Genomic DNA, 22140 nt, shown 5'->3' with positions numbered 1-22140 from the left:
GGGTTGAATTCCTGGTGTGTGCAGACCCCCAGCTGCTCCACCATGGCTTGCTGCTTATTTTTATCAGTCAAGAGGAGGAGGAGGAGGAATACTGGTCATGGGTGACTTGTTGGAAAACCTGCTCCCACACCACCCAGGGAAAAAGTCCCTGAAAGTGCCTGCGGACAGCAAAGGAGTGCAGACATGAGTATGCTGGGAGTGAACAGCTGCTGGGAATTTAAATGACTGGCCATGAATGATGGTTTTGTTTTGTCCCAGACATGGTTGTGCTCTGCTTTGGCCAGGCAGCACCCAAATCCCACTGCTCATGGAGCTCTGCAGATAAAGCTGGTTTGGAAAACCCAGGAAGAAACCCAAGCTTGAGAGGAGTCCTGGTGCAGCACCCTGTCCCTGACCTGCATAGGAACCAGCAGAGCCAGCCAGAGCAGGCACAGCCACAGCAGGAGGGATGCGCAGGGGTGGGACAGGCTCTTCCTGTGGCCTCCAGTCAAGCTTTTTTCCCCATCTGCCAGAAGGAAGAATGATGGAAGGAGAAGAGATGCTCAGGAAGTGAGCGAGGTGTGCTTCCTGCACACTCCCTGCATGCTTCCTGAACAATTCCGCTCCCCCTGCCTGGTGGGACACTGCTGTGGGGTTGGGGAATAGACGTAGACTATTCCAGGGACCACCTCGGAATAAATATCTCAGTTTGTTCATCAGCCTGGGATGTGGAATGCTGCCCCGTGACCCTCCATGGCTCCCTGGGCAAATGGAGGTGCACCAGGCACTGTGGTTTATAGCCTCAGCCGTGCACTAACTTGGTGCCTGCTGCCAGATCCATGCTCTGAAAACCTAGTTTCATATGGATAAACAGGGTTTCTTATTACTGTTGCTAATGTGATATCAGCACATTGCAACACAGATATTTTAATAATACATAGTTCTTTTAATACAGGGACTTAATAAACCAATTTGCTTCCCAACATTTGTATATGTCATATTTGCTCATTTATTCATGCAGTAAATGAAATTAAAGTTACTAAACATTTAGAAAATTATGAGTATACCAAAGAAGTGCACCTGTGTATTAAAGTAAAAAGAAAGAGCTGCTTTCCCTGGCACAGAGGCTGCCCATGTAGCAGCACAGGCTGGAGGGGAGCACAGCCAGGCACTGCCGGACCCCATTCCCAGGGATGCTGACAGTTGTGACAACCACTGCATTTTTATTTTTATCGTCCCAGCAATGTTGCTCTGTAGATCAGCTTTTATTAAAAATAAATAATGCTTTTAAAGCTGGTGCTGGGGCACCAAACTGTGACAAAGGCCAGGGAGGCGGTGCTGAGGATGATTAATGTGATTTTTTCAGCAAAATACTATAGCAGTTCCCCCATGTCAAGGGCTCTGCTGGGGGATGTGGGAAGGACGAAGGCGCTCGGTGCCTCTCGCAGCACAGTACTTGGTCTGCAGGGCACAGCCCACCCTGATGAGAGATCTGGCTGTGGCCTCATGCTCTCCCAGGACAGGTTTTGGTGGGCACATGCCAGGCAAAGGCAGGAGGTTGAAGCACAGAGCCCTCCATAGATACTGGGCTGCCGCTGCTGCCCTAGTGTGACAACCCCAACTATAAACCCCTGCCGTGATCCAGGCTTGTGGCTGGAGGGATGGAACCCTTGCTTGGAGCTTATCCAAGACGTGCTCAACCCCTGAGCTTTCCCCCTGCTTCCCACTCACAGGAACCAGTGGAAAAAGTAACAAGCAAAATCTTAGACAAACATTTTGGAAATCCAAGAATCTCACTCTCTGAGTGCGGTTTGGCTTAACAGCCTGACGGGGGATGGCGGGCACTCGATGTACAGAACGGGAGACAGAGCCACTGACCCACGGAGCTTGCAGTTATCTGCTCCATCAGGGAAAGCGGCAGGCGCTGCCGCACATTGCTGCTCTCCTTTTATCCTGCTCCCTTCCCTGCCTTTCCAGGCCAGAGCATTTTTCAAAGTCTGCTTTATCCCATCCCTGCTGCTTCTTTTCTAGCGCTACCAGCACCGCTAATAATAACGGCTCTAAATCCTGCTCGCCTGGCGCTGCGCAGCGCGGCCGCTTCTCTCCGTGCCTCCAGCCCGGCCGGGGCTGTGGCAGGCGCCCTTAAATACATGGAACGCGTGGGCAATGCCACACCACTCCTCCCCCTAGTTGTGCAGTTCGGGTGTTCGGATGCAATATCCAACTGCCCTGGCTCGTCGCTCATGGGAATCTCGTGCCCGTCCCTGTGGCAGGCGGGGAGAAGCGAGGCGGCTGTGTTCCTTACCTCTCCACGGAGCTGGGAGTGCGGAGAGAGCTGGAAATAGCCCTGGCTGACACAGATACCTGTGCGGAACAGCAGGGGCCTGCACTTGCCGTGGTAATTGCATACTGCATGGAGATGAGTCACCCGGAGCCCGCTCCGGCGGGCAGCACGCGGCCGCGCTGCCTCCCGCACGGTGCGGGCACCATTCGCTCTGCTCAGACGGGCACACGTTGCCTGGGAAATTGATGCCCCCCCCAACCCCTTCTGAGGAAGGGAGGCCCAAATCACAGGAAAAAGGAGCGGGGAGAGGATGGGAATGAGAGCATCTTGCAGCTTTTTAAGCTCTCAAGATGCTTTCAAGTTGCCAGGAAGATCGTGTGAGCTGTGATTTGCTGCGTTATTTCTGTTGCCATCCCTGCACGGGGAGCTCCTGTGTGCAGAAGAGCTGCTAGCAGCAAGTCAGCATCTAAACACTGCCTGGTCTGGGGGGGCTGAGCTCCCCAACTGACATCACCTGCAAGGAGCCGGGGACCACCCTGGGATCAGCCCTCAGCACTTCCCAGATGGGGATCCAGGGTGGGCCACCCTTATCTCAGCTGCTGGCACAACTGCAAGTGAAGCAGCCAGAGCCAGAAGTGATGTGTCAGCTCACTCTGAGCTCCTTGGTCACAGCAAGAAAGTGCCACCAGGAGAGCTCTCCATCCTCCTCATCCTCCTGCCTGCAGTGTGAGGCTCAGTCACTGCCTTGCTGCTGGCAATTGCACTGTCAGGACATTAATAAATAATTAGCCAGCAAACTTCCACTGGGGAGCTTCGTTTCTTCTCCTCCAGCAGTGTCATCTATTCAGAGAGTGAAAACCAGGGGAGAGCTGCTATTCCTGGGAAGAGGAACTGGAGAGGGTGGCATTTCCCCCACCAGGCTGATGGCTCCCCACGCTCCTCCACAGCTGATTTCATATACCAAAGAGATACAGGGGGGAGAAGGAATAGGTAAAATCAATGGGAACCTATTTGGTGGGATTAAAGAACGTGGGTTTATTTATAGCACTGGCTGGAACTGAAGTGTCTCCTGCCCAGAGACACAGTGCTGAGGTTCTGTGGAGCAGCAGAGTGATGTCTGCACAGGGCTGGGAGCTGTACCAGTGCCTGCTGCAATCCAGCATCCAGCCTCACCAAGCCCCCAGCCCCACTGAGCCCCCAGCCCCCCACTCCTCAAAGTCCTCAGGGTGGCTTTGCTCACAGCCTGCCAAAGGGGGAACACCTGAGAAAGGGTTTCTGCTCTAACACCAGTGTCTATGGTCAGGAGGTACCAGGACTTGACCACCAACCTCTTCCCACCCCTGGTGTCCAGCCAAGAGTGTGGTAGGTGGAAACAGTGATCTCCAGTTACCATGGGGGATGCTCAGAGCAGAGCTGGTGAAAAGGGCAGGGGTGGTGAGGAGAGGGTGCTGCAGGATGAGGGCCCAGGGACTGACAAGGCCAACCTGGCAGGCTGGCAGTCACGAGACAGGGAGATGCCCACAGACATCCCTGCCAGCAACGGCTGCTTGAGGAACAGCAAGTCCTTGCTCAGCAGTGCTGGACATCCAAAGCGTCTCCCTTCACTGCTCACCCCCTTGGCCAGCTCTGCTGGTGCAGGGTGATCAGGACCTGCTCTGGTGATCATGGCATGTCTCCGGAATGAGGCAGTTCAATGGAAAGAGGAAGACATATACCCAGACTCTGAGTAGCCCCCACAGAGAGACAGGAGGAGTTGCCCTGCTCAGTGCCAGGGTCAACAGAGGAGGATGAAGCCAGTCTGGGTCTCAGTCAGCTTCCCCCCTCTCCCTTGCTTGCCCCAGGTAGTGGACCAGATGAGCAGCTGGCAGCAGGATGACAGGGATGGAGGGCATACTCTAGTTCCTGATGCTGTCCTGCCAGGCAGAGATGGGTAGTAAAGGGAGCCCAAGCAGCACTCCCAGGACCGGAGGCAGCTTGACAGGCAGGGACGAGAGGCAGGCAGGCTAGCAAGATGCCAGTGGAGTGACATCGACGGGCTGTGACAGGCACTGTCAGTGCAGTGTGAGAGCCACAAGGGCTAGGGGAAAGCTGAGTTCAGCCAGAGTGAAGGAGTAAGCATGAGGGACGCATGCCGTATGGTGCAGCTCCCTTCAGCCCCCACATACTGTGTGCCAGGCTGCCTCTGGGGCAGCACGTGGGGACACCGCTGCTGAAACAGCTTGGGCTCCATTGTGGGATGTCAGGCACTGCAGAAAGAGCAGTGCAAGGTCTCTCTGACAGCACGTTCCTTCCCCCAGATGAAGTGAGGTACAGGATGAGCTGAGTGCCCTGGGCTGCTGCCAGGCTCTCGTCCCCAGGCAGAAGGGACCGGCTGGCCCCGCTGTGCTGAAGCAGCCTGGGGAGGAGGACAGGCTGCTTCAGCTGCTGCGGGTGTGCTGCTTCCGTGGACAAATGAGTCACTGAAAATGCCATAAGGAGTCAATGGGCATCCTGCTCTCCTGCTCAGCCCACACAGCTGGTGGGCAGCATGAGCCATCAGGCAGGAGCCTTCCCTACCCTCCGCTGCTCCGCCTGGCCTCTGCCGTTTGCTCCAGGAAATTCCCACATGTTTCAACAGCGCATCCACAGCCCCTTCTTGCTTCTTTGCCATCACATTTGTCTCTTCATAGGTTTTCTCTGCAATAACTGCATGGCTTTAGCTCCACAACACATGCAGGGCTGCAGTTTTGAAGACGAGCAGGCTGCAGGATCAGGCAGGCTGGAGCCTTGCATGTGCCCTCAGTGCCAGCCACAGGCTTCTCTGACAGCTGGAGCAGCCCAAAGGGCCTGGAAAGAGAGCTGCAGAGAGCTTGATTGGTGGCACAGGGTGGGGAAGGACCCTCTGCCAGGTGCATTCCAGAGAAGGGACTGGGGGTCTCTGCCACAGCACAAGCACAGTGTTCATGGTGTCCATGTGTGTCTGCATGAGGGACTTTTCTGGTACAGTGGAATATTACTCCTCGATGATGCCCAGGGATGATGGAGCAGCAACAGCAACCTCTGAATTAGTACAGTCTCAGCCCTGCTTCGTAGACAAGCTGGATCTGAGAGCCAGGAGCCCAGCCAGCAACCCCTGGTCCTCCGAAAGCCACTTTTTTGTTTCCTAGGTCCCCTCCAGCCTCAGAGGTGACATCCTCAGCCCTGTGGCAAAGAGGACATCAGATTAAGAGTGGAGGGTTAATTTTCACTTCAGCTTGTGGGGAGTTAGGGGTCATGTCCCTCAGTGGAACTTTTCCAGATGTTCAGTACTGGCTGACCATTAAGCATAACAGCCCTCAAGTCACAGGGAAGGATGAGAAGGAGAAGGAGGAGGCTGGGGCTTTCAGGTGAACATGGCTGATCAGGAGCCAATGGACATAGAAAGCATGGGAAAAAAGTGTCACTATGTCCCTATCCTTGGTGAATTCAGGTGAAGGGTAAGGCTGAGCTGAGTGCTGAGCAGGGCTGAGAGGAAGGAAAAAAAGAGCTCATAGAAAGGAGCCAAGCACAGAAACTCTATGAAACCCAGGGCATGGCACTGCCAACCACTGCTGTCCCGTGGGGAGCAGGGCCTCGATGAGCGCCTGCATGAATGAAGATTGGTTTAGAGGAGGGCTCTGGGAGAGCTTCAGGACACCTTCCCCTTCGGCTGCCCCACAGCTTACCCAACCGCTGACTCAGAGAGCTCCTGCCAGCACAGACCGCCTTTCCCCCGGGTCCCCAGCGGGAGCAGCCACCACGCAAATCCCCGCGGGGCTGCATTTAATTTTAGTGCCAAGGAGAAAGTGTCACAAGGCGGGGGGCTGGCGAGGACCCACCAGAGGCTGCGGATGTTGTAACTCGGAGGAGCCCCATTTGCTGCTGCCTCTCACTGCCCGGTCCTTACAACATTTTGCCATCCACAGAGGCAGCTGCAACGTGAGAGCGAAGGCGGGAGGTTGCCTGGCGCGGGGTGGCTCCTGCCCAGCCGCTGCTCATTGGCTCCTGCCCCTGTCCCACGCTTGGCCTTTGGCAGGCTAAGGGTACCTTCAAACCCTGTCCCCTCCTGACCGCTGGCCCAATGACATTGCTCACTCGCTGTTGTTTTGAAAGGACATTTGCAAGCTTTTCCTGTTATATTTTACCTTGGTAATATTATCCCCAGCCCCTCCAGGTTCAGCATCGGGTTGCTGCAGCGCGGGTGCAGTGTCATGGAGCACTCCAGCTCAGACAGGGTCTGCAGGCAAGGGTGGGCAAGGGGGCTTATTTCAGTTCGACTGTGGCTGACTCCTCTAGGAGTACATAAATACAGAGAGCAGCAGAATCCAGAGCTCTGGCAGCTCCTCTGCTCACAAAGCTCAGGGTCCGGTTTAGGAGGAAAGCTGTGAGCACATGGCAAAGCTGCCCGATTGCTCTGTGAGCAGAGCAGATGTGCACACCATAGCACTCAAGTACTGTGGATCAGACACCATCACTACCCACCACGGGTGTTTCTGAGGCTGCCACATGACTGACTTCTAAGGAGGTGGAGACAACACCAGTTATAACATCTTGTCCTCCTTCGACTCTCTCCTGGTGCTTTCGAAGCCCTTTTTATGAGTGTTATTCAACCAATCCTCCCAGAAGTTCCAGGGCACAGGGAAGTGATATCTCCATTTTGTAGGTGAAAAAACCAAAAGACACAGAAAAACACTTGGACTGTGCAAGAGTCCAGAGCAGTTAGGAACTGAAGTTTGGCATGTTAACATCAGACTGCAGACACGTGAGCAACTGTACTTCATCCTCCAGGATCCCACTGAAACCCAGAAGCAGTGGCGAGTCCACTCCTCCAAGAGGAGTGTTTGTCTCCATTCTGCTGTCCTCTGTCACCCTCTCAGCACAAGGGCAGCCTGACCCCAATGTCCCATCCAATTTTGGCCTCAGGGTTGGAAGAAGCCCTAACCAGTCTCTGTCCAGAGGACAAATGGAGCAGCACAGGCTGGGCTTTGCTTTCCTCATGCTCTTCAGTGCCTGGGGGCTCCCTGGGTGAGCTGCACCTTTTGAGGGACTGATGCCAGGGTGGGTGTCCTGCAGGCTGTTACCACTGGGGACTGGGAAGGGCTCATGTCCTTGGGTTAGAAAGCAAGGGGAGAGGAACTGTGCTTGCCTACAGAACAAAAGGGAAAAGGTATTTCCGACACACACAACTAATGCTGGATTATAGAATGACCACTCATGAGTAATTGCCAGGAATTGTTACTTCCTACTTTAGTATAACTAGTGTAAAGGAAATCACGAGATACTCAAGTGAGAATCTCTCCTTTTGTGTAACAAATTCTTCCCAAGACTACTTCAGTGGTGAGGCCTTCTGGTCCTCTTTTTCCTCTGGTGGGGCAAACGTTGCTCCGGTTCTCAGATCACCTTCATCACTCTGTCACCTTCATCATTTGCATATTCTGCAAACGAGGGATATGGGGAGTGCACGTTGGATCACTGGTCAGCAGGTTCAACTGGGAATTTGAGTCTTAGTCTGCACAGAACTGCACGTGCCCCAGAGCAAGGCAATTTCCTTCCCTGGCCCTTCTGACAGCACTGTGCTCTGTGCTGTGCCTGCTGTGAGTTACAGCTGGGATTCCTAGAAGCGCATTTCTGGGCCCAGACCTCCCACCCAAGGGAAGAGAAGTTTCACGGCTGGCAGGGCAGCTGGAAAAGCACCCTGGGTAACTTTTGGCACTTTAAACCAGTAATTAGTACTATAGTGCACAGCAATGAGGCCTTGGCCCCCAGCTCTCATCAGTATGACATAACATACTCTGTCCGCTGACATCTCCCTTTGGTGCAAGGCTTTGGATCATCAGGGAAACCCCAATATTGCTACACTACACGGTGTTCACAGTATGTCCTGAACCAAGGGGAGGCCAGAAGGAATGGAATAGTGCCTGGAAACAGCTCTGCCTTTGAAACAACAAAGTGAGAATGTGGACAGGCAGTGGGCCTTTCCTGCCAGAGGAAGAAGCACCTTTTGTTCACCTATCAGAGCCTGATGCAGAGCTCCCCACGCAGATTCCTCCACATCTCTTTGCTCCATCAGCTTTTTACAGTGACCCTGCAGGCCTGTCTAGGCCATCTGAGGGGATTCAAGGGTCTGGAGCCATTAGGCTGTAGGTGTTGCCACTCAGTTGTGTATCAGCTAATTCAGGCTGCAGTGCCAAGCCCTGCTCTTTCCCACATAATTGCTACGGGTAAGTAAATAGAACATTCAGGAGATTTTTGGTCCTGTCATTAATTATTTCTGAAAGGGCTTTTAGTATACACCTCAAAATCCCAGACAGAAAGATGACGTGCATGACATCAAGATGCTCGCAGGAGCAGCAGGATGAGCACTGAGAGGAAAACAAGGGAAATCTAAAGATCTTTCATTCCTTGGTACTCTTTGCTCTCAGTCACCTGGCCCCACTTCAGTGCAGACCCACCAAGCCTGGAAGGGACCCTTGGCCCAACAGGCTGCTCTCAGTGTTTACAGATCTCAGGATGGGGTGGTCTGGGTAGTGTTGAGAGGTGCCTGGTGGTGTTAGGTGCCCCCACTTTCAAGGGCTGGCACTTGAAAGGTGTGCACAGGGGTGTTTAAATTGCATTCCCTGGGTGGATTCATGTTCCTGGGGAAGGTGCTTTGTGTCCCATGTACGTCTGCAAGAACCATGGGGCACTCTGCAAACCTGAGTTACCCCCCACAGAGCCTGGATGTGACCCCCCCCACTCTGACACACTGCACCCAGCATTTATATATCTCAACTCAGAGTCACCTAGGGACTGTGGAGTAGCAGTAAGTGGTACTGGCAGCCTCTGGGTACTTCAAATGTATGGCATTGCCTAAAGTGCGTTCCCTGTACGGGGTCTGTTAGACATGGTGCCCCATGTATGTCTGCAAGAACCACAGGTCGCTCTGCAACGTGGGTGAACCCCCACAGAGCCTGGGTATGACCCCTCCTGTACCCGGTGATGTTGGCAGCCCCTGAATACCCCCGTGTTCAAGCGCTGGCACTCTGAGGTGTGCATCCCATGGCTTACAGTGGGTTCCCTGTGTGTGTGTCTCCCCGGGGAAGCCTGGACGTGACGCCCCGCTGTCACACGCAGCACCCAGCGTTCATACATCTCAAATCGGAGTGACCCAGGGACCGCGGAGCGGCACCCGGTCACTCCAGGCCACCCCCACTTTTAAGGGCTGGCGCTTCCAAGGGACGCGCAGCGGTGCTCCAAGCGGGTGCTTTTCCCGCGGGATGGTGCTGGTGCCCCACTCGTGTCTGCAAACCCCACGGGGCACTCAGCCAGCGCTGCGCGTCCCCCCGACCCCGCTGCCTCGCACTGCCCTGCCCGTGCCCGGCTCCCGCAGCCGGCGGGCGGGGGCTGCGGGCGGGGGCTGCGGGCGCTCCGCCCCGGCGCTCCCCGCCCCGCCGGCCGCCCGGCTCCCGCCGCCGCGCCTGCTGCATGCTCGGTGCCGCCTCAGCCCCAGCCGGAGGTGGAAGATGGCGGAGCCGGGGCCGGATTGCAGCTCTCTGCTCGATGAGGATCTTTCCTCCTTCGTCTTCAGTTACCTCGCTGACAGCCAGGTAGGGACCGCGCAGCGGCGGGGGGGGCCCTGCGGGACGGGTCCCCAGCGCGCTGCAACTGCAGGAGGCGGGGGAAGCCGGCAGAGCCCCCCCGGCTCTTCCCGAGCACCTGGGGGAAGAGCTGGTTCTCCCGGAGCGGGGGATGCGAGGAATGGCTTTTCCACACGGTGCCCCGAGGGTCTGCGGGGGTCCCGTTTGCTCCGCGGATGCGGAGCCCTGCCGCCCATCCGCGGTTCTCTGCGCGCCCCTCCGCGTGGCTTTCCCCGCAGCCCCGCCGGCGCTTTCAGCACCACTCGCACGTGGACTCCCGCCGCCCCCCCCCAACACCCCCGCCATCTGCAGGGAATTTGGGGGTGAGGGGGGAGAAGTTGATGGGTTGATGGGTTTCGGCACAGACAGCCCCTCCCGTGTGTTACAGCCCCTCAAAGGTGGGGAGGGGGAGGCGCGGTGCAAGCCGGGGGGGGCTCCGCAGGGGTCTGCGCGGTGGGGGCTGATAAGAGCTGGGCTGTGGGATGAGTCATTCCAAGCGTCAATTCCACGCATACGGGCTGGGTTCTTGGGGGATGGAGGTTTGAGGAGGGGGGATTTTGCGACAGGGAGAGGGGTCTCGGTGCTGAGAGTCACTGGCTCCATAATGTGGATGGGTTGTGTTTTGGACGGAGCTGGGTATTAAAATCAGATTAAGGCTCCTTGGCAGCTCCGGCGGGATCACGAGAGCGAGCTGTGCTGGCTATAGGGCTCGCATGCTTTTCCATTTTGGGGGCTGGAAGAGAGGCGCTATACAATAAACCGGGCAGGAGCCGGAGCCGTGACTGATCTGGAGCACGGCCGCGCATTTTGCAGCCGAATTGATGAGGCTGGTGCAAGTGGGAAGAGTTTTCTGTAGTTCTATGTCATCCCCGACCCTTCACTTTCATAACCACGGATTACAAAATACCTCCGATTGTGAAGCGAAGACATTCGTCCCAACCCGTGCTCTCTCACCAGTTTAGCCCCGGGATTGCGAACAGCAGGAGCGTGTGTGTGGCGGGGGAAACGGGACGAGGACTAATCTGCCGTTTGGGTTCAAAACAAACAAGGTCTCAAGACTTGGTAAATCAGATTTGCCCCCGGTGTATGTGCCAGACAGAACCAGGCAGTTCTTGCCATCAGCAAGATTGATGTAGTCCCGGCACCTCTCCTCGCATGCACCAGCCCCAGAGCGCTCTGGCTTGGCACGGGACCGGGCGGCTTGCTGGGGGCAGATCACGGAGGGGAGGCGGCAGCTTGGGTTGTTAACGAAGAGCTGCTGACAGGTTGATTACGGCAGAAGGGTCAGGAAGGGTGAGAAGTGGGCCGAGAAGATTTTGTAAGCGGTTTGTTTTCTCATTTGATCAGTTTTATTATTGCCGAGGGAACCGTCGACTTAGAGGAGGGGAAGGCTGGTTGTGTGGAATGCTCTCCCTTGGAGGAGGCTGGCTGTGAGGCATGCCGTCCCTTAAACATACAGCAGAAAAGCTGCAGGTCCCACCAGCCTCGTTTCTCCCTGAGTGGGTGAAAGTTCCTGGCTCCACTTCCCTGCAAGAACCCTCCTGTTCTCTGCATGCTTACTGTGAAAAGCCCATATGACTGCAGCACGCGTCTCTATTTTATTTTTGCCTTTTGGTCAGCATTTGATGTGCCAATTTAGGAATCTTATTCCAAAAAGGGACTGTTAGTGGGGGGAAAAAATCCTGTGAATTGGCATTCTTCTCTGGTGCAAACCCACCATGTTGTGAACATTCCCTGCAAATTTGGGGACTGTGAAATGGCCTGTGCTGAAATATGACCATGTTTCTGGCATCTCCTGAAGTGCATTTTGCTGTGTCCCATTTTTTCCCCTCTCTCCTACATGAACTCTGTTGGAGGGAGCTGTGCAGGTATGTGCACAGGTAGTGCTGGTCCGAAGTCTGCAGGTGCAGAAAGTGAGGAGCAGCGAGGGGACCGTGCAGACTGTGTGTGCTCTCCCACCCAGTGCCTGCTTTCAATAATTCCATTTCCTTCCTCTGTGTCCCCACGTGTGCAGAGGGGCTGAAGGCTGGGATGAAAAGAATAGAGAAAAAGGAAAAAAAAAGAAAAAAGCCCCCCCAGTTATGATTTGCATGCATTTGGTTAAGAACCGCGTGCAGTTGTAAGCATGTGTTGTGCTTGTACCTTAACCTCTGATGAAACTGCGGGAAGGCTCCAGCCCTGGCTCTGTCACATGCTGCCTTCTAACTGGGAGCGGGAGGCGGGCCGGGCTGGCGCTGACGTCTCTCCCCATTACTACTGTACGAGCCTCTGCTTACAACTGGGTTACTGACTTCTCAATGGAGCCCAAAAGCTGCTTCTGCAAAGACCCCAGTGCTCCAGCACGAGATCAGATTATCCTGAGAGGCTACAATGTCAGGAGGCCATGAGTTCACGAATATTAGCCATTTCCTTCGTGGAAATTTTGAGGAACTCTGGCTCTCTTCCTCTCTCCCTGGTGTTCCTCCCCGTCCTTGGTTTTGCAGTGGTTTTGAGAAAGGCATAGCTGGGTGCCTGCAGGTGCCAGGTGGTCCTTTCCTCTCCATGGAAGGAATCCTGAGGAAGCTTTTGGGGAGATGCATGGTGAAGGTTTGACATGGGTTTTTACATCAGGCCCATAATCATAAGGTTTTGAGCTGAGGGTGCCTGCTAACCTCTATTTACATATCCAGGACAGCGATGATTCATGTGGTACCTGCATTGCTACAGAAAGAAAATCAGGGGTTTTCACTTGATATCTGCCTTTCTACGGCCAACTCCTTTTTCCTTTTTTGCAACAAAAAAAAGTCATTTTGTTTTGCTGTGACTCAAAACATGTCATTTCTGGGCCTGCTTAATCCATTTTGTGCAACTCTGCTGCTCAGAGGTGGGAAGCTGGTTGTAGCTGGTTCGTCTGCTGGCACCAAGCTCTGGGAAGTGCCAGCCAGGGAGCTCTGCCGAGAGCACCGCGGAGCGGCCAGCAGCTCTCGGCATCCCTGCAAGAGGCAGGGGCACTGTGACTCTTACAGCTTCAGTTTGTTAAAAAACCCCAAAGAAACTGCAGCAGGGGGGAAAAAAAATAAAAAAAATCCAGGCTGCTTCTCAGAGATGTGCTTAAAGATCACATGAACTGAAATACAATATTCCCTCTTTTAACTTCCCAGCCTCCTGCTAACATCTTAATCCGTCGATGAGTGCGGGAGGCACAGGGAGCCCTCGGTGGGTTGGCACTGCTAGTAATGAAGTAGCGATGCATCCCTAATTTCTGATAGTCCTCACTGAGCAGACCAATATCCTGCTTTTTCTGCATCTTTTTTCTCAAAGATATTTTTTGGTGGAGAGGGAGTGTTTGGATGACTGAGACAGCCCAAGGGCCTGTGCAGAATGTATCCTCAGCCTGGCTGCATTGCTGCAGCCTGGATCCAAGAGCTACTGCTGCATTGCTGGGGCTGGAGACCCCCTCGCTCTCTAGGAAGAGCTGCAGGGTGGTCGTGCCCTGGTGGCTGTCACCGGCAGAGGCTGTGCTGGTGTGCTGGCAGAGCAGGAGCAGCGGGTGCTGGGGATGCCGGTGGCTGTCCCTGCTGCAGCACAGCCTGCGCAGGCTGGTGAGCACAGTGTGCTGCTGATCCTGCCGCTCAGAGCCGGGAGAGAGCAGCTGCTGGGAGCAGCTGAGAGGGGAAAGGAGAGCTGGCCTGAGATCTGGCCCCTCGCAGAGCCCCTCAGCACACCTGCCTACCTTCACCCACTGCTTGTGGCTGGTGGTCCAGGGCTGCCCCATGCCGTGGGCTTTCCTCCCACCTGTCTGCACATCCCTGACCAGTCTCATGCTGTAATGGAAAGGCACCTCTCCAACAGGTGAATAATTAAAGTCTCAACCTAAGGCCTCCAGCAAAGGGAGCTTTGTGAGGCAGAGGGATCTCTCTCCCATTAACCTTTCCAATGTCAAAAGCCTCTTTGTAGTGAGAAACTCCTCTTGCACTGGCTTACCAGCATCTTTGAGCTGTCCAATGAAAAATGCCCACAGGATGTGCCTTTCGGCCCCAAACCCCTGGTTTTGAGGAGTGAGTCCCATGGTCTCTAGTGCAGGGCTGGGGATAGGGAGGCCGCAGGCTGGCTCTTAGGAGGTGGTTTGCTGTGCTGCCAGGCACTGCTGCCACTGGTGCTGGGGCAGGAGCCCCCCAGGGCCTGAAATCCCCTTTGGTGGGATTGGGAGTCATGGCAGAGCATGGGAGCTGTAGTCCTGTAGTGACAGGACCAGGGGGAATGGTTTCAGACTGAAAGACAGTGGATGTTTGGAAAAAAATTTCCCTGTGGAGTTGGTGAGGCCCTGGCACGGGTTGCCCAGATAAGCTGTGGCAGTCCCATCCTTGAAAGTGTTCAAAGCCAGGTTGGATGGAGCTTGGAGCAACCTGTTCTAGTGGAAGGGTCCCTGCCTATGGCAGGGGGGTGGAAGGAGATGATCTTTAGGGTCCCTCCCAACCCAAACCATTCTATGATTCTGTGAAGGGCACAATTCCCCATGGCTGGCATGTGCCAGCACTGTGGAAGCTTGGGGACATCACCCAGCTGGGGCAGAGGCATCCTGGGGGACCAGTCTGTGCTACTGGCCCAGTGCCTGCAGGGCAAATGCCACCACCAAAGCCACTGCTTCTTCTGCTTGTCCATGGCCTTAGGAAGAGGGTGTCACCAGGGCGAGGGGCAGCATCCCTGCTGTGCTCTCAGAGCTCGACCACCCCGTGGGGCTCTGCAGCACTGGCTCTGTCGGGAGGGAAGTGCTGTCCCCAGAGATAAGGCTCTAAGGGGACCACGCACGTGGCGCTCGCCGGCACTGAGGAGCCGGGACACGAGGTGCTGGCAGGCCCTCGGTCACAAACACGCTTGCCGGAGGAATCGGCTCCGGGCTCCCGCAGCTGAGCCCCGCTCCATGGCAACCCCGCACGGGCTTATATTTCTCGTGACTGCTTGGCAGCCTGAAGGGATTTAGCAGAGGGGGAACTTTGTACGCGCCGGAGCCGCCGCCAGCGCGGCCGTGCCGGGCTGACCGCTGCGATCCCAGCCCTGCAGGTCTCCTGCTCCCCACGGCACTCGGGCTGGGCAGCCCCATCCCGCACCTCAAGAGCGGGCAGCCGGCTCCCCTGCCTGGAGGGGCATGTTCCCACCTCCTGCCTGCTGCCTGGAGAGCCACCTTCCCGTGAGCGCCTGGGAGAGGATGTTTTAAGCTGCCTCTGCTTGTAGTAACGAGCCAGAGACTAAAGGTTGAAGTTAATGGTGCGGGTGGTCAGGTGAGGTAATGACCTACTTCCAGGGGCACCGGCACTGTAGGCACTGGGTGATGGTCCAGCCAATATGTTTCCCTTCCCTTATCGCTTGACTGTTCTGCTTTTCAGCACTTTTCCTGAACTCTGGCTCACAAAATTTTATTTATTTATTTATGGCGGCTGGGTTTTTTGTTTTTTTCTTTTAATAATGGGAGCTTCCAAGAAATGCCGAAGGACTTTGCACAGATCTGGCTGTGCTCAGGGTCTCGTCAGCTCTGTCCTTATCCAGCCCAATCTTGCTGCACTTCCCCAGCAGAGGCACCAACCGAGGCTGAGCTGCTGCAAGGTGCTATGTTAAACCAGTTCACCTCTGAAAAGTAAAAGCTGGAAATCGCCTTTGGCCCTGTAAGATCTGGAAAGCCCCCGAGGAGGGTTTCTCCGTGTGGCAAGTCTGGTATCTGCTGGTGGGGGATGTGGAGACCGCTGTGGCAACCTTGGGGACGTGGCCCCATCCAGTAGCCAGACTAACCTTTGATCTCTGCCGGCTCCGGACAGCAGTGTGGGGCTTAGGGAAAATACTTCACTTATCTCACATCCCGGCTGTCCCGAGGCAAAGTCGGCAGGCACTGCGTGCTGGATGGGCACCCCAGTACGAGAAGCTTCGAGCACTATGAGGGTCCTGCTGAAACATAACGGGACCTTTTTACATCTGCTTATGTGTCCCTATGGCCCCCTGCCCACCCAACCACGTCCCCCCTTGGCGAAGGGCAGCCTGGTGATGGGGGCCGAGGCGAGACAGATCCCCGTGTGCCCGAGGGCTGATGTGACACTTCTCCCCTCCCCTGGGATGAGCAGTACATGCTTTATATGGATGTTTTTGTGCTGAGGTGGCGCCTCAAGCTCTTGCAGCGATTACAGTTGCAGGGCAGCAGCGTATCTTTACTGAGATGCATTTTCTAAATTCCTCCTCTGCGCTCTGTGGCCGCGACCAGGGCAGCACCGCAGCCCCTCTGCTGAGCCGGGCTCCACCGTTCCTGTTTCAGTTTGTAGCAAGTTGAAATCACAGAAGTTCATCACTCCTGTCCCTTCCGCTTCCCAGCCCTTGTGTGGGGAGCGCATTCGACCCCGCGATGTGAGGCCGCGGGCGTGGGAGGTGTCATCCTTTCTCCCCCCCTTGCCCCCCCCTGTCAAAAGCTGCCTTCCCCACCTATTCCCCGAGGAACCCTCATTTCCTAATTTTCATGCACGTCAAGAGCAAGGAAATCCTGTGGCGAGGGGACAGGACCGAGCGTCCCGGCAGGTGAGGGACTGAGCCATGCCGAACCGGGCTGTGCCGAGCCGTGCCGTGCCGAGCCGTGCCGTGCCGAGCCGGGCTGTGCCGAGCTGGGCTGTGCCGCAGCGGAGCCGCGGGCTGGGGCAGCCGACTGTGCCTTGGGGACGGAAGGAAGCCCAGCTGCCTCTGGTCATGTTTCTTCTCCTTCCTCCTGCGAAGACGAGGGGGGTTTGCATATTTCACAAGTGACAGCTGGGCACCTGGTTGTCCTGCCACGAGGTGACCCACAGCTGGAGCAGCCCCACCTGTGACAGAGCTGGGGTGCAGGGGAGGCGCTGCTGGTGCAGGCAGTGTGCTCCCTGTCCCCCCAGTTTTGGCAGCTTTTCTGCTGAGCCCCTTCTTCTTTCATTTTTAGCCAAGTTCCAAGGTAGAAGTGAGTTGTGTTACTTCGTTTTTCTTTAATGAAAAAAGTGCATCTGAAGCCGTGGGGTGTTTCAGGAGACATTCTCTTTGCGTGCACACAGGACTGACAGGGCTGAGCTGCAGCCAGGCTGGGTTGGAGCAGAGAGCAGCACTGGTCACACGGGGGCCATGGCTGTGCACGTGCCTGGGTGACACTGAGGAACTGGAGGTGTCAAACATAGTTCTTGTGCAGCTCCCCTGGAAGGTTTAAGGAGAGACAGCTCTGACTCTCTTTCCCCTATGCCAGTAGCATGCCAGCCCCTCTGCCAGCATGGTGTGTGGACCTGGTGGGCACAGGGCTGGGATGGCCACAGTCCTTTGACTCCATGCATGGTGCCCAGACAGAGCACACACTCCCTGGGCTCGGAGCAGGGGGAGAACCACTGCCCATGTGTGGGAAGCGGGGCTTGCAGGCAGTGCTGGCAGAGGGCAGGGCAGGGGCTGCACGATGGTTCATGCCAGGTGATCTGGCAGCACCCGGTTCTGCCACACAGAGGTTGTTCACCTGGCACGCAGCACAGCAGGGCTGAACTTTGTCCAGCGCTAGTCCCTCTGTCCTGATTTCCTGGCACTTTCACTGCCTCGGTGCAAATGTTTGCAACTTTGGCTTCCAGCTAATTAAGTTTTGCATTCCTGTTGGCTCCCTACAAACCACGGCTGCTGAGCTACTTCCCTTTGCCCCTGGGCTCTGGGACCTGTAGCCCTGCCTGTGCCAGGTGTGTGCAGCTCAGGGCCACTTTCCTGCATCTTAATGAGGGGAGGATTTTTAAACCTTGCCTTGAGCAGCAAAAACCCCAGAGCTCTGCAGAGATGGAGAATTTAAACCACCAGCATCATTTCTCCTTTCAAGCAACTTGCACACAGTCACGACTGAACCATGCTGATAATGAAAAGGAAAAAATTGCAATTTTTTTTCTTAAAAAGGAAGTTTCTGTTTCTGTGTGGGCCCCACTGGGAGCCTGGTGCATGCGGGTTTTGAGTGCTAGAACCCATTTCCCAGGTAACAGAGCTCAAGCCTGTGAGAACTGTGTGGTTTTCTCAGGCTGAAAGGTTGGATGGTATTTGAGCTGCTTTTTTTATTTTTTCCTGTGGCCATGTCCTTTTAGGAAGGCATAAGTATGTCTATTTATATGTATTTTGAAAATGAAAGCACGTGGTCCATGTCCCCAGAAACCCTCATGGTGCATGTTGTCACCCAGCTCTGCTGGGGACACTGCTGTGCCCATGACCAACATCTGACTCTGAACTGGGGAGCACGGGCAGCCCCTGTCCTGGAGCTCTGGCACTTGGGGTGAGCCATGGTAGGTGTGCAGGACATGCTGGTACATGCATGTCTCCTCTCCTCATGGAACCAGGGGCTTCGGAATGTGGAAGTGGATGCAGGAGGAAGGAAGTCGGCAGCTGAGTGGAAGGAGATGTTGCGGGGGACTGTTGGGACAGGCACAAATGGGAAGGGCTGGAGCTACTAAGTTTATTTACTTCTGTTGACTCTTCCTGCCCATGCTTTGGGTCATGCTGCCTGGCCTGCCTGCAGTGCTGACTCTATTCCTCTATCAGTGCATCCAGGATGCAGTGCAGTCTCCCTGTGGATACCAGGGGCTGCCCATGAGGGTCTGCTTGCCCTGGTTGCCTGTTCTCAGCTCCCACCTCTTACCTGCTGCCTGTCTGCCCAGAGGAGCTGGAAACCCATCTGCACATCCATCTGAGTCAAAAAGAAATGAAAGGAAGATTATCAGGGGGAAACTGCTCTCATCTCAGCTGCTCGCTTATGGCAGTGCAAGGACCTGGAAATACAGCTTTCAAGTTTCTCTCTGTATTTATGTAACCCAAACGAACTCTTTTTTGGAAAGAGCCACTCTGTTTCATTTAGATATCTAAATATAGTGGCTGCTCTGGAGGGGGGATTAGCCTGCGAGTGCCCTGGCGGGTATGGGACCTTTGTGGACGGGTGTTACAGGGAGTTTAAACCTCATTCAGTTGGGCCCAGGGGGGTTATTCCCCTGCCATTAGCAGGATGGGCTTGGAGCTGTCCTGGAGCAGTGGGAAGCTCATGGCAGTGACCCAGCTGGGAAGCACAAACCTGTGTGGACTGCAGGGGTTTTAATAAATGTCTCGATGCCTTTTGAGGCCAGAGCTCCTCTATGCTCAAACATGCTGTTTGCTAACCTACCATCACCTCCCCTTGGAAGGATGATCTGTGCTCCAAAGCACAGAAGCAAAGATGAGCTACAGGGGGAAATCTCACATCCAGCCCTGCCAAAGCCCGGCTGCACCTTGGAGTGATCAGTCAGAGCTGCTGGAGTGGAATCACCCCTGCAATGTGGGGTTGGGTGGAAAGGCAAGGAAGGGTGAAGGTCCTTCTGCCCGTAGGTGCACCACAGGCATCAAAGCCTTTGAGTTCCTTTAGGGAAACGTGCAGGACCGAGCCTCTGAAACGCCAAGCTGAGGAATGCCCCACAGGTCCCATTTCCACTTGCCAAGGACATCCATTTCCAATCCTGATGCACAGCACAGCCTGTACACTTCTCCGAGACGCAGGTGTTAGCGTGATCCATCCACCATGAACATCCCATGGACCTGCTTCTGCTTCTTCATGCATACAAGATCCCTTGTTGTCTTTGGACAGAGCACAGGAGATGAGTTTGCTTGAGTGGTGTGGTTGTGCTCTTGTGTACACCCTGGGATCAGCCAGGCTTGCACCTTGAACCAAGTGTTGACGGAAACTGAGTTTCTTGGAGGTGCACAAGGTGACCTTTGCTTTTGTCTCTTGATATTTCCAACTGCCCTATGCTGAGGGTGCCATGAGTCCCTTCCAAGGAAGTGAGGAGCAGCTGTTTGTGTCCATGTGTGCTGGTGTCCCAGGGACTTGGGGACACATGCTGCTTGAGTCTTTGTAGCTGGCTCTTTATAAGTGTGTGAAAAGAACACCCTTGTGTTTCCCTCTGCTCCTGCCTGCTTTGCAGCTCCCTAGCCTGGTGCTGCTGCAGGGCCTCCCTGATCTGTTTTGTGATTCGGGCTCTGATGGAGACATACAGGAGCTGCCCTGTGTTTTCTGCAGGAAAGCAGAGGGTCCCTCAGTTGTTTGAGCCATCATGTCTGTGCTTTTTCTGTTGCTTCCTTTGCACACAGTGCCTCTGCCTCCCTGCACACCTCATCCCTCTGCTGCCCATTCCTGCCTGTCACCGTGCCCTCTGCCCAGCTCAGAGCTGTGCAACCTCATGTCAGCACTCACTTTCACAGGATCTTCCACCCCTGCCATCCCCACCCAGGGCAGGAGCCATCTGGCTAAACAGTGGGACCCTGGGGATGTGTCAGTGAACACCTGCATGCTGGCTTCACATGTGCCCTTGTACAACCTTGCAAACCCCAGTGTGGTGCCCCCTCAGCTCCCATCACACAGGCAGGGACCAGGCAGGTGCTACCCTGCTGAGGAGCTGGCCTGAGTCTGAAGGAAGGACTGAGTTTTGGTGATGTGCTCCTCAGGTCTTTGCAAGGTGGAGGTGAAACAGAGAAGGTAAAGGCTGTGCAGTGAAATGGGAGGAGGCAGCGCAGTGGAGATCCATCCGGAGGGCTCGCAGTGTCCCCAGGATCCCTGAGCCGCTCTGGCAGATGGCTACAGCCCTCCCACCCTGCTCTAAGGAATACAAATGTGCGGCAGATACGGTTACCCAGTCCCGAGAGCGGTGTTGGCTTTCATCTAGATCGATATCCCTGCCGGCCTGTGTCTGAGGGAGCACTCAGCTTGACAACCCAAGCCTGGCTGGGAGGAGACACCTGCCAAGGCTCTGCTGCCTGCTGCAGATCCTGCCCATCCATCTGTCCGTCTGCCTTGGTGTGGATGCAGAGCCGCAGCACAGTTGCCGTGCTGTCGAACTCCGTCATGCGTAAAATGTAATAAATAGGGCCATAAGCCTTTTACAAAGTCTATTTCCACTCTTGGATCCGGGATTTAATGCATGGCTGCTTAGAGAGGCTGAGGATTTCAGGGGTCAGCAAGGCTAATTGCACTGCTGGAATAAAAGGGTACATAGGTAGGATCCTGCGCACGGGTGAGAGGGGATGCTGGGGGTCCCGGCTGCACTGCCTCAGCCCCATGAGTTCCCTGCCAGCAGACTGGGAATGAACTGGCCACTCACGGCGGCTTGGCAAGGGATGGGGTTCCCAGGGAGTGCTCTTTTGGAGCTGGGGGGGGCCATGCCAGCTGGGGAGTCATATGCTGCAGGTGTTCGGTTCCCCACTGCTCTGTGGTGTCCCTACGCATCTGACTGAGCACGTCTGGCTTGAGCACTTGATCTTAGATTACCTGTAAGCCAGGGAAAGCCTCTGCGGGGCCAAGGGCCAGTGAGGATCAGGGCTGTCCCAGTGCCAGCTCGGTCCCAGCCTGCAGCATCTCCTTGAGCTGCACAGGGGAGCTGGGTACCACCTTGCCAGGCTTCATGCTGTGCTGGAGGGCCCTGGCACAAGCTGGGGCGTGAAGGGATCCGTGTTCTCGGAGGTGGTGCTGCTGAGGAGACAGCCCCGTCAGGAGTGGAAATGCAGTGCAGAGGCAAGAGCCCAGGGCAGTGCTGGGGGACAGACCTGGATGGGTGCTCTGGTTGTGAGTGTGCTGGGTGGCCAGCACAGGGCTGGGGGTCAGGACCTGGACTGTGCTTTTCTGGAAGTGTCAGGGAGGAATTGATGGGATGGGCAGGCTCTGCTTCGCAGGGACAACAGGCAGCCAATACATGCCCCGCAATGCGAGGGGGACACAGATGCCCTGAGGCTTCTGGGGCTTCACCCTGTGCCAGCCGCTCACTCAGGGCTGCCAAGGCTGTGCCGCCGGCCACGGCAGACGGAGGACGCCAGCTCCGCTCAGTTACTTTCCTGGCTGATCCCGTCATCTCCATCTCACGCCAAGTGCTGAAGTAGTCATGGAAACTGGGATGGCAGCAGCCTCACCAGCAGCTCTGCGCGGGATCCTCGGCCTGAGCACCGGCTTGGTGCTGGTTGGCAGTGGCAGTGGCGGGTGGCCCAGTCAGCCACCACCGCTGGTCCCTGTTCCTCGATGGCATCACTCTGCTGTGCACACAGTGCACAGTGATGCACACACATGGTCCTTCCCTGGCGCTGTGGCAGGGCCCAATCCATTAGCGCTCATCAATCCCACAGAGCCTCGCAGGAAGCACAAAGAAAAAGCCCAGTAGTATTGCTATTAATAGTACCTGCTCACAAAGTTATCTTTAGCAGCACCGCTCCCACCTTCATTCATAACAACCATTGCATGGGCCTGAGTCTTCTCTCTGCTGCTGGAGTGGC

At 55.6% G+C, this 22140-nt stretch overlaps 1 protein-coding gene across 2 annotated transcripts in view; it reads left to right on the top strand.

The window, feature by feature from the left end:
* Positions 1–9708: 9708 nt before the first annotated feature.
* Positions 9709–22140, top strand: part of PPARGC1B (PPARG coactivator 1 beta) — a 50139-nt gene continuing 37707 nt past the window's right edge. For both annotated transcript variants that reach the window (XM_071570211.1, XM_071570210.1), the window contains exon 1: positions 9709–9846. In XM_071570211.1, the coding sequence (XP_071426312.1) occupies positions 9763–9846 (84 nt within the window). In that variant the 5' untranslated portion in view covers positions 9709–9762. The remainder of the gene's footprint in view (positions 9847–22140) is intronic.

The sequence above is a fragment of the Pithys albifrons genome, chromosome 15, assembly GCF_047495875.1.
Source record: "Pithys albifrons albifrons isolate INPA30051 chromosome 15, PitAlb_v1, whole genome shotgun sequence".
NCBI lineage: Eukaryota > Metazoa > Chordata > Aves > Passeriformes > Thamnophilidae > Pithys > Pithys albifrons.
This window is presented reverse-complemented; position numbering and strand designations above follow the sequence as displayed.